The following is a 17,716-nucleotide window of genomic DNA, read 5'->3' as shown; positions in this document are numbered from 1 at the left end:
TTGTTCTGGAAAAACTGACTGAAGTGGCTGGCAACATCACTTGCAGATCCACCAGATGGCAATTGTGCGACCTTCTTACGACCGAGCAGACCATCAAGAATTCTGAAAATACGGTTCCCATCACCTCGACAGTCAACAATGAGGTTTTGGTAGTAGGTACATTTTGACTTTTGGATGAGTTCACTGACCTTGTTGCGCTGGTATTTATATACGTCTCGGTCAACAGTTAAGCTCGTAGAACGCCATTTATTTTCAAGTTTCTTGCGTCTAGCTTGTTCTCGTCGAATTTTGTCCGAAAACCAGGGAGTATTGGGGCGGAGAGTAAAGGTTTTAGTCTTCAAGGGAGCATGACGATCAAGAATTTCTCCCATGACTGTGTTGTATGCCTTGACCAGATCAGCTGGATCTGTGTCAGCTCTTGCCATATGTGCAAGTGTGGATGTAGATACATCATCAGCAAACTTAGCAGTGTCAATGTCTCTTATCTTGCGAAAAGTTACAGGCTTCCTCTGTGGTGCAGGTCTGTCGACATCAAGAGAGCAAGTTACCAATGAGTGATCGGATAAAGTGTAATCAAACACATAAATGTTTCTGATGATGGGTAGGGTTGAGCGAGTAATAACCAGGTCTAGCGTGTGTCCTCGGTTGTGTGTTTTTTGATGGACATGTTGCTTCAGATTACACGAGTCGAGGAGATTCATCAATGATGTTGTATCTCTAGCATCAACACGATCACAATGTATATTGAAATCGCCCATAACAACAAATTCAGTAGGTGATGAAAACATACTCTCAATCAGAGTGCTAAACTCAGTCAAAAACAGGGTTATGCTGGAGGCAGGTGGTCGATAAAGCACGAACAAACGAACTGTTTTCCTCGAGCAGAGAATCTCACATTCCATGTATTCGAATGATGTAGTGGCAAATCTAATGGAGGGGATGCGTAGATTAACATCAGGCTTGTACAGCAGTCCAACACCTCCACCAGATTTATTAATTCTACAGTTATGAACAAGCTTGTGTCCCTGAGATGTAAGATTGGATGGAGTAACGGTGTCCTTACTTTTGAGCCAGGTTTCCATGATCGCCATGACATCAACATTTCTTTCATTAAAGACTTCCAAAATGTCAGCTGATTTATTACATATTGACCTCGCATTTAGTGTACTCACGTTGAGAAGTTGACAGACTCTGGGTGTTTCCATTTTATCCTGTTTTATCACGACCAGGTTAGCATTATTGCGTGACAGAATTGGTGAGGTAGAGTTAGTTCTCGTCGACATGCCAATTAAAGATGGCCGCCGCCGCCGCCCAACAACTACAGGAATTGTTCCGACATGTCCCAAATCATGGATGCTTTTGCGGTGGAATGTACATGATCGTGTAGTGTAGCCTCCACAGTAAAGTCGACGTGTCGGTGGTCTGCGGCATAGGTTTAACTCACGTAGGATTGTAAAAACTGCCGAAGGGAGTTTCATCGTTGCAATGGTTGAGTTTTGCAAACGACGAAGTTGCCCCGCTGAGTACAGTACACGAGGCATGTTCACGCCGACAGCCACACTGGAGGCTCAGGGGTAGCTGGTGTGACACACGCTACACGGTTGAATGAACCTCGTTGCATTGGTGAAGACACGGAGAGTGCATAGGCAACCCAAGGGCAATGTTAAAAACAGTCAAATGTAGGCAGAAAACATCAGATAACTTATCTTTCGGTAGCATCCACAAGAAGCTGGAAACTATTAACAACTATTAAAAAGTATCAAAAGACTAAACTGACGAAATAAGTTAAAAAATACGTGAATTCTGTTGCCCAGTGTAGGAGCTACTCAAAAACAGTGCTGCACTCACACTCGCTATGGGCAGTGAGTACATCACAGTTTTATCACAATTTTGCAAATTTTTCTGAGGGCAAACCCCCCATCCCCCCAGAAATCAAACTTAAGTAGGAAAAATAACATGTATTTCTTTTGACCTTTTCTCATTAATTTGACATTGTAGTTGCTGATGCATCCATCAGTACATCTGTGGCGCTACCCTGTCACTGGAACCGCACAACAGCAACTAAGGAGTATGTGGAGATACCATCAGCTTTATCAGCGCCTCTTCGCATAAAGTTCAAGGTTTACTTATCTAGACATTGGGCTGATTTGATATTTTCTGCAAATACTTTCGAGAACCAAGTATACAAAGTTGGTGGGTACATGTCTGTTTGTATGTTGATGAGACCAATTGAAACTCACTCCGCGGTAGTGAAGTCTACACATATAACGAGTAGTCCCCTCGATCCACTAAAGCTTAAGTAGTAGTCCCGGCCAATTTCCTACCTTCTGCCAAGGTAGTAGCTAAAAAGCAGGACAGTTCTTTTTGAAACTTTGAAGCCTCCTGAATTCCCAACTTCTACTCCATGTTAGTAGAATATAAAACAAGACAAGTTCTCAAAAGAATTGAATCTACCTGGCAAGCAATAACACACATGGTGTTACCGCAAACCAATAAACAAGCAAGCTAAAAGTTCTATTTAGATTGTAATGGAAAAAATCAATAGTTTGTGATTTATTTTCAGTATTGCTTGAAAGACTTTATAATTCATACAATCACTTCATTTATAGGCTGTTCCCAATGCCAGTAGCTTCAGCATAACATACATGTAATGAAGTTTACTTCAAATTGTTGCAACATTATTTAAATATAAATGGTGTTTGAAGATGAGCGGAGTATACTGTTTAAAACGTCGAGACCAAACCGGCTCTTCTCAGAGCCAACACTCCTCTCAAAAGAGATTTTACACATGGTTGTACCCGCAAGTTCACTATTTATAGTAACTTCTTATTCAGATATGTTTTTTTTTCTTTCTTTTTTTCTCAGGGATAAATTCCCACCAATTCAACGTTGCAGTAATGGAAAGCAATGGCTGGATTAAAAAACCAGATGTTAGTGGAAGCTTTGTTGGTTCGATCTTCGTGATAACCATCAATGGAGGCCACATCATTGTAGATGTTTTGACGGGGGAAAACTTTGACTACCAAGATCCATCTCGACCTGACGTCACCAACTGGTACGTAACCTTCGGAGGAGACAAACCAGAAATTCAATGGAATTTCTTTGATCCTTGCAACCCGTTTTAAAAACATTTCAGTCAATGGCCTGAAGTTTTGATGCTAGCAAATTCTTTCTCGAATACAAACATGAAAAGGTAACTAAGTGTGACATAAGCAGTGACGTGGAAACACTGACTTTTAAAAAAGTCAAACGGCAACGCCTCTATAATTTAGTTTGATGATCACTTCATTAAAGTAAACGATGTATGAACTTTTTAGAATATTGTGACAGTAGATACACTGCTTCTCAACGAAGCTCTGGAACTCTCTGCCACTTCAACTCCGCACTCCACAAACCACAACTCAACTCATTTTACGTTTTATAGACTCATCTATTTAGGACTGGACTGCATATGAATAATAACACTGAACTTCAGCTTCTGCGTGCAAATTGACTTTTGTTCACCGTTTGTGATGTTATCATTGGTGATTTTAGTTGTTTGTGTTTGATGGTGTCAGCAATGGAGTAATTTTGAACTTATATAATCCTGCATTTTTGTAAACATTTCGATGTGTGTAGCATAAGGTATTTGTTTTAGATACTCTATATGTGTAGCTTAATTAAGACTTTAAATATTTGTAAATATGCGCATTGATGCCGCTGCTTAAGCGCTATATAAATGTAAACTGCTCACAAAAAGTAAGGAAACTTTTTTCAATCCAGTATATTTGTTGTTATTAAATACTCTCTTTGTATATGGTATATATCAATGCAAAGCTGAACTGTTCCTCTTTAAAATAATACCACATTTGCAATGATTAAATGTTGCTGGACTTGGTTACACGAATAACAATGAGGCAAAGTCACAAATCAAATGTGCCAAAATTACCGTTGTCTGTGAATGGTCAATAGGTAATGCTCAATAATCAAACCGATCAAGCTTTTCAGAACCATAAATGGTTTACACAAAGATTTGCACCAGTAAGCTCATCAGACACAATTAACCCTCATCTCATGAAAAAACACATTGTTTGATGGGTATTTGCAAGACGATATTCTACAGCCAAATGCAGTCCCATACTTGCAGACTCTTGGACCAAATGCCATCTTTCAAGATGACAACGCTCGCCCCCATCGAGCCCAACTGGTGACTGACTACCTGAAAATTTTTAGGGAGCACCGGATGGATTGGCCTGCTAACAGTCCAAACCTGAATCCCATGGAACATCTGTGGGACCAGCTTGGCCTCGCTGTCCGCGCCAGAACCACCAACACATCAACTGTGGCTGACCTAACCAGGTTCCTTAATAAAGAATGGAACGCCATCCCTCATCATCAGCACATCACAAGACTTGTGTGCAGCATGAGAAGAAGGTGCCCAGGCTGTCATCAACGCCTTCGGATCATCCACTTGTTACTGAACTTTTTGTATCAATAAAGTGTATTAAGATCAGTAAGTTGTCTTGCTCTATACCAAACTTCTTGTCGCAATAAAGTGGATTAAGATCAGTAAGTTATCTTGCTTGTTTGAATTACAGTGTCAATTTGATTGTTCACGCAGTAACACAACATTGCTAATTTGGCACATTTGATTTGTGACTTTGTCTCATTCTCATTAACGTGGTCATGTCCAGCAACATGTAATCATTGCAACTGTGGTATCATTTTAAAGAGGAATATTTCAGCTTTGCATTGATATATACCATATACAAAGAGAGTGTTAAATAATAACAAATATACTGGATTGAAAAAAGTTTCCTTACTTTTTGTGAGCAGTTTAGTTACTATACCTCATACATATTCATGACCCAGAGTCGAGTCCATTCATCACCATGTGCCAGGTGTCAATGGGAGACTTTCTGGGACGATAGAGGGCAGCAAACTTACCGGGTAAATCCATTGTTCTCAGAATTATGCGCATGTTCAGAACTACGTAAACAATGGAAATTTACCCGGTATGTCTGCTGCCGCCTAGCGTTGGAAAGTCTCCTATTTGGCTAATTACCAAGCGCGCACGTGAGTATTCACGCAAGTGGTAAATGCGCATGACAAGTAATAGTTGTACCATATCGAGACCGGGGGATAAGGTTAAAGGGAACTTGAGGCAATCCTAGATGAATTGTAACTGTATGGCGCGATTTTAGGCTTGGTTAATTAAGGGGTTGGCCACTTTTTGCAGAGAGCCTAAACATTGTTTCAATTCCTCGAGATGACAAAATTTGCCTAATGGGAGAAATGGTGAGAAACCCAAAATATGAGGCTTGTACATGTATGTAACTTTTAAACTTGCTCAAATGTGTGTTATTTATCCTTTAACAGCCTCACAAATAAACAATTTCATGCTTTTATTTATTGTTAGGTTTTTCGGTATGTAGATCATTAAAAATTGAAAGTTGTTCAATAGCTTAAGTATTAAAGCAAAGATTACACTCTTTTCGAATGTATTTAAACAAAATAAAACTTTAGTGACCAGCTGAGACGACAAACGACTCATTTTGCTTGATCGCATCACAATTTCTTTGGTGAGAAAGACTTATTCATCAAAAAGAGGTTAATTATTTCCTGACACAAACTTCTCAACAACTTCTCAAGAAAATTGATGCTGGGGTAACAAGCAAATATTTTGGTCCTTACCTTTGTGGGGAATCATGTGGACGAGACGGCTGTAGTAATTATCTAACTTCTGAAGGTTGTCCTTGTTGATGGCATCTTGAAACGATGTATCACCAAATCTGAATCAGACAAATAAGAAGGAAAAATCAAAAACATTTTAAAAGTTACAGGTTAGTGCTAAAGTTTCACTTGATTTAAAGCTTGTTTTCGACATCGGACAAATTAGAAGGAAAAATAAAAAAGTATTTTAAAAGTTACAGGTTACTGCTAAAGTATCACTTGATTTAAAGTTTGTTGTCGACAGACAGTCCTGGGTGAACTTTTAATTTGAAGGGCTTTCATTGTTGAGAAAAAAGGGTAAAATACCATGACGTGAATTTTAACTGTACGCCTAGTTTGAAGCGAGTTTACCGTACTATAGTTAATTCATAGTAAACTATGTTTGTATACACATCAAACTTAATGTGTAGTTTATAGGAGTTGAGGCATTGCATGGTGAGGTATCAATATATATTTAGTTTTCAGTAACACCATGTCTGTATCTACAGGTAGAGTTTGTTCTCAGAGAACTGTCTTTCTTTATTCTACTACCCGCGGAGTAGGTTTTTTTGGTGTTCGGGAGACTTCTCAGTTCTGAAAAGAACTGTCCTGCTTTTACTACTACCCGGGCGGATGGTATAGAAAATAGGCTGGGACTACTACTTCAGCCTATAGGATCGTGATTAACTGTACTACAGCGGAGTCAGTTCTTAAAATTGGTCTCAATGCTTCGACTAACTTGCTTAAGACATCGTCAGGAGACTTTAATGTGTAGTTAAAGTATTCCGGTTGTCTTATAAAATGGTCCAAATGCAAGTGCTAGAATACTTCAGGCCTGAAGTTTCATCTTTGAGAGGGCAAGGGCATTTTCATTCTGCAAAGGGCACTTCCATTGGAAAATCTTAAAGCCATTGGACACTTTCGATAAACAGTATTGTCCAAGGCCCACACTTCGTGTATCACAACTTCTATATAAAATAACAAACCTGTGAAAATTTAGGCTCATCGGTCATCGGAGTCGGGAGAAAATAACAGGAAAACCACCCTTGCTTCTGCACATTTCGCCGTGTCATGACATGTGTATAAAATAAATCCGTAATTCTCGATATCGAGAATTGATTTTGTTTGAATGTTTTCTCAAAAAGTTAAGCATTTCATGGAATAATATTTCATGAGACTTCTTTCACCATTACCTTCTGTAAACCCTGTTGGTTATTTGTAAATCTGTGAACTTTTTTTTGTGTCTGTTCCGAAAGTGTCCAATGGCTTTAAAGTCTATGGGAAACAATTGATGGGGTACCATGGTCAGGACCACAAGCAACAGAGGTAACGGCCTCCGTGTAACTCGTGGCCAAATACTTATCCTTTAAAATTTAAAAACTACTCACAATTCCGCCAAGGATTGTTCTTCGTTGACACCAATGTTAAAGAGTACAGGATAAACCTTGATAGGTTGGCCGTTTAGAAGCTCCTCAGGTATGGCTTCCTTTACAGAAGGCAGTACTGGTACATTGACCACAATGTTTGACCTGAAAAGAACAATGTATTGGTTTGCGGTAACACCTTGTGCGGTAGATTGACACCAATGTTAAAGAGTACAGGATAAACCTTGATAGGTTGGCCGCTAAGAAGCTCCTCAGGTATGGCTTCCTTAACAGAAGGCAGTACTGGTACATTGACCACAATGTTTGACCTGAAAAGAACAATGTATTGGTTTGCGGTAACACCTTGTGCGGTAGATTGACACCAATGTTAAAGAGTACAGGATACACCTTGATAGGTTGGCCGCTAAGAAGCTCCTCAGGTATGGCTTCCTTAACAGAAGGCAGTACTGGTACATTGACCACAATGTTTGACCTGAAAAGAACAATGTATTGGTTTGCGGTAACACCTTGTGCGGTAGATTGACACCAATGTTAAAGAGTACAGGATACACCTTGATAGGTTGGCCGCTAAGAAGCTCCTCAGGTATGGCTTCCTTAACAGAAGGCAGTATTGGTACATTGACCACAATGTTTGACCTGGAAAGAACAATGTATTGGTTTGCGGTAACACCATGAGTGTATCACTAGGTAGTGATTATGGTCTATTGAGAACACACCATAAAACCTAAAATGGGATTTGATGCATTGCAATATATATTTTGGTTTGCGGTATGTACACGCATGCATCTACATGTACTTGCTGGGTAAATTATGTACTTTTCAGAACTTGATATATATCCTACTACCGCAGAGTAGATTTTTCGGTATTTAGGAGAAGTCTCTAATACAAAGAGGGAAATTCTTTCTGATTTCGGGAGACTTCTCAGTTCTGAAAAGAATCTTCCTGCTTATTATACTACTACCTGGGCAAGAGGGTAGGAAATTGGACTGGACAACAACTTTCACTTAGTGGATCGAGGGGACTTCTTATTATTAACTTCACTACAGCGGAGTGAGTTCTTAATTGGTCTCAACATTTCGGTATACATGTAGAAATGATGTTTTATCTTACCGAGTACCAGTGAGTTGTGGTATCATATTAGCATCTTCGGTACTGTTCTCAACGAGTTTAAAGGTGACATTGTGAAGATCTTGGACTCCAATCGCAAAGTCTTCTAACATACCCATCTCATCACCTGTGACAATAAAAACAGCGACGAGAGTGAATATATATTTTTTTCTGAGAGGCTACCCTAGTGGAAGATAAAAAGGACCTATGGTATAAATGCAAATCCGATGTGTTTATGAGTACAAGGTTATTATTTAGTATAGGATATGACGGAAACGAGGTTGAGAATAGACCCACAGGCAGCACGTCTTCAACCCCGGACAATTGAGTTGTGTTTCCCCACTCGCCTCGAATGCCAGACATGTGCATGCGGTTATATTATACTGAATAAACGATCGCGCACAAAGACTTATCAAACCATTTTACGAACTTAAAAAAACAGTCTCTCTTTGGGATTATACCACCGTACCCATCTTTAAATGTGACAAAGATACCTAGTCTGTTTACCTTTGAAAACCATCGGAAACGATCATTATTCCAACAATTCTGACAATCGCAATGTACTAATGGTAGAAGACAGAGACTGCATTGATTATGACAGGTCGCCGAAGACAAGTTATGCCGACACCACACATGTGTGCATTCTGTCGCTGGTTTGCACATGTTTTCTTGTATGTATAATACGTGTTGCTGGTATCCTGCAACGTACTTATATTATTAAAAACCGAATGTCTTCAGTATTTGTCAAGAGTCGTTCCATGCTGTTACAGTGTTTATAAACGGCAATTAAATGACAAAGAATCGATTACTGTGTACTCAAAATCAAATATGAACAGTTTAGTCGACTTTTCAATGCTAAAATAGAGTTGTTTTTTTTTCCTATGGCGGGAATTCGTAATTTTTAACAAGCAATTCGGATTTTCGTAATTAATTGATAAATTCGTAATAATTACGAAGTAATCGTAAAAGTTGGCAGCAATGTGTAAGGGGTTACCCTAGGGTATGGGTGTTACCCCGGTGTAATGGGTGTTACCCTGGGATATGGGTGTTACCCTGGTGTATGGGTGTTACCCTGGGATATGGGTGTTACCCCGGTGTATGGGTGTTACCCTGGGATATGGGTGTTACCCCGGTATATGGGTGTTACCCTGGGGTATGGGTGTTACCCCGGTGTATGGGTGTTACCCTGGGATATGGGTGTTACCCCGGTGTATGGGTGTTACCCTGGGGTATGGGTGTTACCCCGGTGTAATGGGTTAAAAAACAAGGAGCCACTTACCATATGTACTGAGCAGACCCTCAAAGTGAGCTAAGACTCCCAGAGAGCTCAATTGTCTCATGAACACTTTATTGAAGATGTTCTCTCTGAGTTTAATCATCACACCGGTAACTAGTGCTGTCAACTGCCAATCAAACAAACATTATACAAGCAAACTTATTACATGTTTGTGTCTTTCTTCAAGTGGTTAGGGGAAAAAACGGAAGTAACTTAAAATAGTAAACTTGACGCTAAAACTATGTGTTACATCTCTTTTGTGTGAGTGTTGGTTCTGAAAAGGGCAGAGGTGGTCTTGACGTTTCGCACAGTATACTCTGCTCATCTTCAGGAAAACGACAAGCAGGGTATACTGATCGAAACATTGGGACCATACAAGCTATGTTGAGAGCCAACACTCCACAACAGAGGTTCAACCCGCAAGTTCAATTATAAAGTAACTTGTCATTCTTTAGTTGTAAAAAAAGTAATTATTACCCATAGTTTTACCCATAGCTTGTTCACTGTGGTTGAAAATAACTGCTAATACATACAGCCACTTTTTGTAGAGAACCATTTTATAACAAACACACATTAGACATTTCGAATAATATGTAAGTTGCACATCGGACGTATGGACCAACCCTCCTGGTTGACAAAAATGAGGGAACAGCAAGATTTGTTTGTTATTCCCTTTTTTCAGATGCAGCAAATACCTGTGCTTAGTATGAGCTTGGTCCTTGCTCTATGGTATGAGCTTAAAGTATAAGGGAGGTTTAGCTGCACGTTACGCGAGCAAAAAACGTGAACGTGAACGTCAAAAAATTGTGTTGTTTCTAGGTGACGTCACCACTTTGGGCTTATTTTATTTTGAGCTCACGTATGATGTGTACTCATAGTACCCGCCGTGAAAAATAGGATGTTCACGTATGCTAAAAACGTGAGATTTTAACAACACAATAACTGACGTTCACGTTGCTCGCGTAACGTGCAGATAAACCTCCTTATTATTCATCCTGGATGTCTGCTGCCACCTTGTGCTCAAAAGAAACCAATAAAATAGTTTGTTGAACTTACAGCCTGTGAGAATATGGCGTCTTTCCTACATTGTAAAGACTGCATGAACGCCAGGTTACTGTACTCTTCCTGTAGAATATAACACATTATGGTTAGTTTTAAAAAAATGTTTGGAAGAAAGTGTGTGGGGAAAGTAAAACATGAGTTATGCTGATGGTGTTTAACTGGGATGTTTGAGGAGTGTGGAAATTCCTGAAAAGAAATGGCTTTTGGGTGTGGGTTCCCCCTTTATTCTAGACCTGGAACCTGCCATATGTTTGCAATTCAGGAGGTTAACAGACTCTGTAAATCACCAAAAATACAAAGTAAAACATTTAAGACTATTTTTTTCTCTCTTTGGTAATTAATTGACTTCTTTCAAAACCATTTTTTGAAAATCAAGACGTTATTAAAAGAAAATCATGAAAACAGAAAACAATTCTGACAAATCACACATTTGGACATAATACATTGTAAGTGTATCTTCGTCAGTTCTAGGGATTAACACTAGGGTCATCTTCATCTTTGTCACCACTTTTCACAATATTATCTTTTAAGAATGAATGCAGTGATGACCCCTAGTAAAATTAATTAAAAGACGACTGAAAAAATGACAATGCATGAGACCATGTAGAGGAGAGTCACTTGCTTAGCACCCAGGACTTAATTTCATGAAGCTAATATACACAAAATCATTAGTATAGAAAAAGTTTTGCTCAGCATAAATTACGAGCCTAAAACCATCTTCATATGCATATCGTTTGTGACAGGTTCCCCGCCAAGTTTTGCTTAGAAGAAAAAAATTGGCTTAACACCATTTTTGGCTTATCAGCTTTTGGCAATCATGCCCTAGGCATGTCATATCATACGGCGAGTAGAGGCACCTGCATTATGCCCTGTATAAGTGTCTCGTATTAAGAATTATGTTAAGAAATACATATTCTCCCAAACATAATTTAATATTTTGGTCTTGCTTACCTCTCCTTTGTTGTATATTATGAATTTGAATTTTGTTATTCATTGTTGTAAACCTTCCCCAGGGTATGGGGTTCATTCCGGTTTTTTTGAGGGGGAATAAAATTTGATACAATACGATACAAAATTATTAAGGCGAAATTTGTAAAGACGGTCCGTTATTTGAAGCACAAATGTACCATATTTAGTCTCTTCTTGGGCTCAGAAGTTTTTCCTAGAACATTTACACTCACCTGCATCTTAAGGAAGGATATACTAAGACGTGCCTGCTCTTGAATTGAAGCGACTAACTCCTTAAGATGCTTCACGCTGGACTCTACTGAGCCGACACGATCTTTAACGCTTGCATTGGTGGGCAGAATCTCCACTACTTGTTTGACGACGTTCATGTAATCCGACAAATTCCTGATCATCCCCCTCTGAAGGATAGAAACGGGTAGGCGTGACTATGGAATATTTAATTGAAGATTTGTAACCTTTGTTTAAAGGTGCACACTGCCCTTTGTCTGGGTGATTTGGACTATTGACCCCTTGCACCCACATCACACTCGGCGACTGTGCCACCCTCACCATTTTGGTGGTCAACAGGTTTACATGTAAACGCTGCGTCACCTAAAATGCGCACTTCACTGAATAACGCATAGTGACATTGCCCACCAAAATGGCGCATCCAAGATTATTCTATGATGGTGTCAGGTGAATTGGGTCAAAACATTTGTTATGAAAAGAATAAAGATGGGGAGTTATAATGATGAATACAATGATTCACATAAATATCCCTTGAAATTGTGTTGTTTTGTGTAATTTTAAGACAGAGCATGGTCCATTGGTTTTCAGAACCAAATTGACTCCACAAAATGGTGGACCGTATGTTCCACTGGTTGTATTCCAAGAGGCAAATTTAAGTTTTTAAAACTACTCCTCACTCATTACAACACCCTGTTGGTGTTTAGTGTGCATAAACAACTGCTACAAAGGATACTACATGTAATTCCAAATGGCATGATTTTAAGAGATTTGAAGGCAATAAACCTCGTTAATTAAGATTTTCCATCGTAATGTCATAACACAAATGTGAAATCATTGGAAACCTGGAATGGGACCTGACTAAAGAGTAATGCAATTTTGAAAATGCTATTTTGCATTTCATTAACCTCAACCCCCTACTGGCATGAGACCCTCCAATATCCCCCAAATACTCCCCTATATGGTTACTCAACACCCAAATGTTTGGACTCTGCAAAGATTTATTTCAGTTTTTGGGGTGATCATAGTAAAATTGAATAGTTTGGGTGGAGCAAAGAAAAAATGGCTAGAACATTGAACCTAAAGACTCCGAGTTCAATCTGACTTTACAAGAACATCCCATATCGCACTGTAACCAATGTAGCAACACCTCTTTACAGGGCAGTCAAATTTAGCTAGTCTTGTCCTTCAGACTTAAAGGCAGTGGACACTATTGGTAATTACTCAAAATAATTATTAGCATAAAACCTTACTTGGTAACGAGTAATGGGAGAGGTTGATAGTATAAAACATTGTGAGAAACGGCTCCCTCTGAAGTGGTGTAGTTTTCGAGAAAGAAGTAACTTTCCAGGAATTTTATTTTGAGACCTCAGATTTAGAATTTGATGTCTCGAAGTCAAGCATCTGAAAGCACACACTTTCGTGTGCCAAGGTGTTTTTTCTTTCATAGTTATCTTGCAACTTCGACGACCAATGAGCTAAAATTTTCGACTGGTTTGTTATTTTATGCTTATGTTGAGACCCAAGTGAGAAGACTGGACTTTGACAATTACCAATAGTGTCCAGTGTCTTTAAGACTTAAATAACACACTCTTGTCTCAAGTACTGAAATTCATCTCAAAACAAACACTCAAGTTCTTCTTTTCTCAGCTCTCTTTAAAAGAGGGCATTAGTGAGACAGAACTAACCCAATAACAGGCAACAAGGTACATTAGGAGTCTAATGATCATGCAGTTGGGTAGTCATTTCATCATACGTGCAAATCTGTAGAACGCCCAAAGTTTTTGCTCCCAAAGTTTTTGCTCCCAAAGTTTTTTGGTCAAAGCCAGAAAACATTTGTGTGAAATCTTCCCCAAAACCACCCACTTTCGTTTCAAATCATCTGTAATGACAGAAACTCCCAACTCTTGCATACATCAAAGAAAAACCTCAGGGCCATATTTTATGGCTCTGCTTACCGTAAGCAAAGAATCGCAACTTATGAATGCAGTGAATTCCACACTTACGTCAAGCGTATTTCACAAATTGGGTGCTAATGTCAAATGTATTTTCACAGGTTAGCAGAAATTGTTCATAGGACTCGGGAAAGTACAGAGTATACAGTTAACACACATCGGTGTCTGGGTAAAAAACCAAAATTAATATTCTTTATCCCCGATGCAAATTTAACATCTCTTAAGACATTTTTGGCTTGTGCGCCTACAAATTCTAAGTTGCTAGGCATTCTCTCGCTTACACAGCTAGCGCAGAAACTTGGCGCTTACACAGTAAGCTGAGAATGGTGTTCATAAGCGCATAATTCAGCGGTAAGCAGAGCCATGAAATTGGGCCCTGGTAGTCAATGGAACCAGTTTGTGTAAAGTTACATGTAGTGCGGCTTACACTTGATTTACATGACACTCACAAACAGAATTAGGGTTAACTGGGTGTTGTTCTACATTAGTCAGTAATAGTAAAGGGTCGTTAGAAAAGGGGTGAATGCTCCACATGCATTTAATAATGTTAGTACACTAAAAGATTCATGCACATATATGTACAACAAAATCAAGATAAAGACATGGAACATAACAATGAAACTGAGTTTCAGCCACCCACATCACAGCAGACAGAGCTTTATAGACCTTGTGCATTGTTGGAGAGTTAATAAATCAATTATCACTTAAGTGCCCCCCACCCCCCTCCAAAAGTGTTTTAGATGGATGGCAATGACCATATAGTGCGTTTTCACGGCCATAACTAATAACTGTTTTGGTCATTGACCAGTGATTAAAGGCAGTGGACACTATTGGTAATTACTCAAAATAGTGGCATAAAACCTATCTTGGTGAAGAGTAATGGGGAGAGGTTGATGGTATAAAACATTGTGAGAAACGGCTCCCTCTGAACTGGCATAGTTTTCGTGACAGAAGTAATATTCCACGAATTTGATTTCGAGACCTCAGATTTAGAACTTGAGGTCTCAAAATCAACCATCTAAACGCACACAACTTCGTGTGACAAGGGTTATTCTTCTTTCATTATTATCTCGCAACTTCGATGACCGATTGAGCTCAAATGTTCACAGGTTTGTCATTTTATGCATACGTTGAGATACACCAACTGTGAAGGCTAGTCTTTGACAATTACCAAGAGTGTCCATTGGCTTTAACGAATGTCCAATTCAATGGAAACAACTATTGTTGACGACTGCGAAAAGGCACCCTAGTGTGGTATGCAAGTAATAGCTCTGGACCAATCACATTGCACAATGTTTTGTTGCTGAAAAGTAACCAAACTTCTGCATCCAGTGTGTATTTAAAAAAAAAAATTATTTCCCCATTTTATAAAATTTGAAGCTTTGTTTTTTTATTAAAAGTTTATTACTGTATGAATTGTGACACTGTGTGTTGATGATCTGGTGCCAAATTTCATAGAGCTGCTTAAATATTGCACAACATTTTTTTGCAGAGCAATAATGAGCAGGGTTATCATCAGTCACAAAATGTGACATGGACTTTGGATGGTAACCTTAATCTGATGAGCATACTTTTATTGTGCTTAGCTATGTTTTGAGCTCAAACCTTATAAAGACGGGCCCTAGGAAGTTACTGCACAAGGTCTAGAGATAGAGAATTGCATGCAATTGCCATAAAGCAGCCTTAAAAATGCACTGACATAACACAATCCAAACCCAAACTCCAAAACTGTTATACTTTGGGCTAAATGAATTTTTTTTTATAAGGAAGATGAGATGATGGTTGTTATTTTTATTAGATGTCACAATTTTTTTTCTTTTTTCTTTTAGGATGAGATGAGTCAATGACAATCTTGAACCAATTCTCTGAAAAATTTATAAAAATGGTATTAAAATGTATTTATCTTTTTTTAATTAAAAACTTTTATTTTTTGAGGAACTAGCCTTTTTAAAAGCTCACATGACTCTGTGTCATTTTAAAATCATGAAGATGACCAACTTATTTTGATATGATGCATAGTGAAATGAAATAAAATATAAAAAAGTTTTTACTTTTTGTTCAATGACGCAATGCTTTACGTTATGCAAGCACAAGAGAAAGATGCAAACGATAGAAAGCGACAAACACATACCCAGGTAGACATTAGTTTACAATTAGTTCCACCACGAGAATAGCTAACAGCAAGAACACCTGGACTTGGGGACTTGACAAAGGACACCCCATTCCATTCCCAGTCTTCGTAGGGACTCGAGCTGACCTGTGTCTGTATGCTGCTGCTGGCGCTGCTAGCTGTACTGCAGCGGTTCGAGTTCAGCGTCGGGAGACTCTGCTGGGATTCCCCGTCGCTGGTGCCGCTCGTTCGGCTGCTGCTGTTGCCGCTGTCGCTCGGGGAGGAGGATTTCGTCGTTGATTTGTCGCTCGGGGTTTTGAAGGAGGCGGAGCTACCTAAGGAGGCGCTGCGGTAGGAGTTGAACGCTTCCTCCATGAAGGTTTGGTTGATGATGTTTAGTAACTCGGTCACCTGGGTTGGACAGAAAAATTGGAAGGAAAATAAAAAATTTAAAGTAAAAAATGCTGTAGGAATTCAAAGCAGGTAACCTATGGTTAGTAGGCATACTGTGTCTGTGCTTACAAAAACTGTGCGCTTAACTTGGCCCAATATCACGGAAATGCTTAAAGACACTGGACACTATTGATAATTGTCAAAGACTAGCCTTTGCAGTTGGTGTATCTCAACATATGCATAAAATAACAAACCTGTGAAATTTTAAGCTCAATCGGTCGTCGAAGTTGCGAGATAAGAATGAAAGAAAAAACGCCCTTATCACACAAAGTTGTGTGCTTTCAGATGCTTGATTTCGAGACCTCAAATTCTAAATCTGAGGTCTCAAAATCAAATTCGTGAAAAATTACTTCTTTCTCAAAAACTACGTCACTTCAGAGGGAGCCGTTTTTCACAATGTTTAATACCATCAGCCTCTCCCCATTACTAGAACCAAGAAAGGTTTTATGCTAATAATGATTTTGAGTAATTACCAATAGTGTCCACTGCCTTCAAGCACAAAAAGGACCGTAGCACAACAAACATATGCTTACAAGAATAAGGTACCAAGCCAAAATAAATTTGAAATCCCCATCTCTGGATTAACGGGCTGGTGCTCTACCATCTCAGCTAACTAGCTAGCCCTCATGTTGGCAGTCTTGCTATTTTGTCAATATCTTTATCACGGGGCACAAGTTAGCAACCATTCAAACTGTAACTGCCAGACAGCCAGGGAGCACACCCAGGTGCACGAAATAACCTGTAAATGCGGCAGCAGAGGGATAAACCTTAAAGACAGTGTACACATTTGGTAATTACTCAAAATATGTATTAGCATAAAACCTTACTTGGTAACGAGCAACGGAGAGCTGTTGATAGTATAAAAACATTGTGATAAACGACCTGCTCTGAAGTAATGTAGTTTTTGAGAAAGAGGTAATTTCTCCCTAAAATAATAAAATACTTCTGACCAGAAGCCTTTTATTCCTATCTGAAATGAAAGCACACTATTTTGTACAGCAAGGATGTTTTTCTTTTATAATTTTCTTGCAACTTCAATGACCAATTGAGTCCAAATTTTTACAGGGTTGTTTTTTTTATGCATATGTTGGGATACACCAACTGAGAATGCTGGGCTTTGAAAATTACCAAACGTGTTCAGGGCCTTTAAAGGGATGGAACTTTTATTTTAACAAGGGAAACTAAACAATTTCAATAATATTTTAGATTTTCCTTCAGGATATACTTCTCACCTTTTCATTCAACTTCTTGGAGACATTCCTCATGCTCTCCACACCAACGTGCCTCGCTGCTGCTAAGACATCCGTAGCGTACCAGTCTATGCTAGTCTTGAGAGACGCAATTTGGGTAAGCGTCTTGGCTGCCTGGAGATCTAGAATCTTATTTCCCGTTACACTGCTGTGAAGAGAACGAGGTACCAGACATTACATTTTAATCTTTTTATTTCCGAGGGAGGAAAACCGGATAGTCTGAAAAACCCTC

The 17,716-nt window shown here is 39.1% G+C and overlaps 1 protein-coding gene across 4 annotated transcripts in view; it reads right to left on the bottom strand.

Moving 5' to 3' along the window:
- Window positions 1-17,716, bottom strand: part of LOC117293265 (inositol polyphosphate-4-phosphatase type I A-like) — a 97,492-nt gene that overhangs the window by 12,365 nt on the left and 67,411 nt on the right. For 3 of the 4 annotated variants that reach the window (XM_033775491.1, XM_033775493.1, XM_033775494.1), the window contains 8 exons: window positions 17,467-17,632; window positions 15,803-16,192; window positions 11,704-11,889; window positions 10,517-10,585; window positions 9,464-9,587; window positions 8,188-8,311; window positions 7,080-7,220; window positions 5,674-5,771 (listed from right to left, as the gene is read on the bottom strand). In XM_033775491.1, coding sequence (XP_033631382.1) covers window positions 5,674-5,771; window positions 7,080-7,220; window positions 8,188-8,311; window positions 9,464-9,587; window positions 10,517-10,585; window positions 11,704-11,889; window positions 15,803-16,192; window positions 17,467-17,632 — 1,298 coding nt within the window. The remainder of the gene's footprint in view (window positions 1-5,673; window positions 5,772-7,079; window positions 7,221-8,187; window positions 8,312-9,463; window positions 9,588-10,516; window positions 10,586-11,703; window positions 11,890-15,802; window positions 16,193-17,466; window positions 17,633-17,716) is intronic. The other variant, XM_033775492.1, reaches the window with a different exon arrangement.

This window comes from Asterias rubens, chromosome 8 (genome assembly GCF_902459465.1).
Source record: "Asterias rubens chromosome 8, eAstRub1.3, whole genome shotgun sequence".
NCBI classification, from domain to species: domain Eukaryota; kingdom Metazoa; phylum Echinodermata; class Asteroidea; order Forcipulatida; family Asteriidae; genus Asterias; species Asterias rubens.
This window is presented reverse-complemented; position numbering and strand designations above follow the sequence as displayed.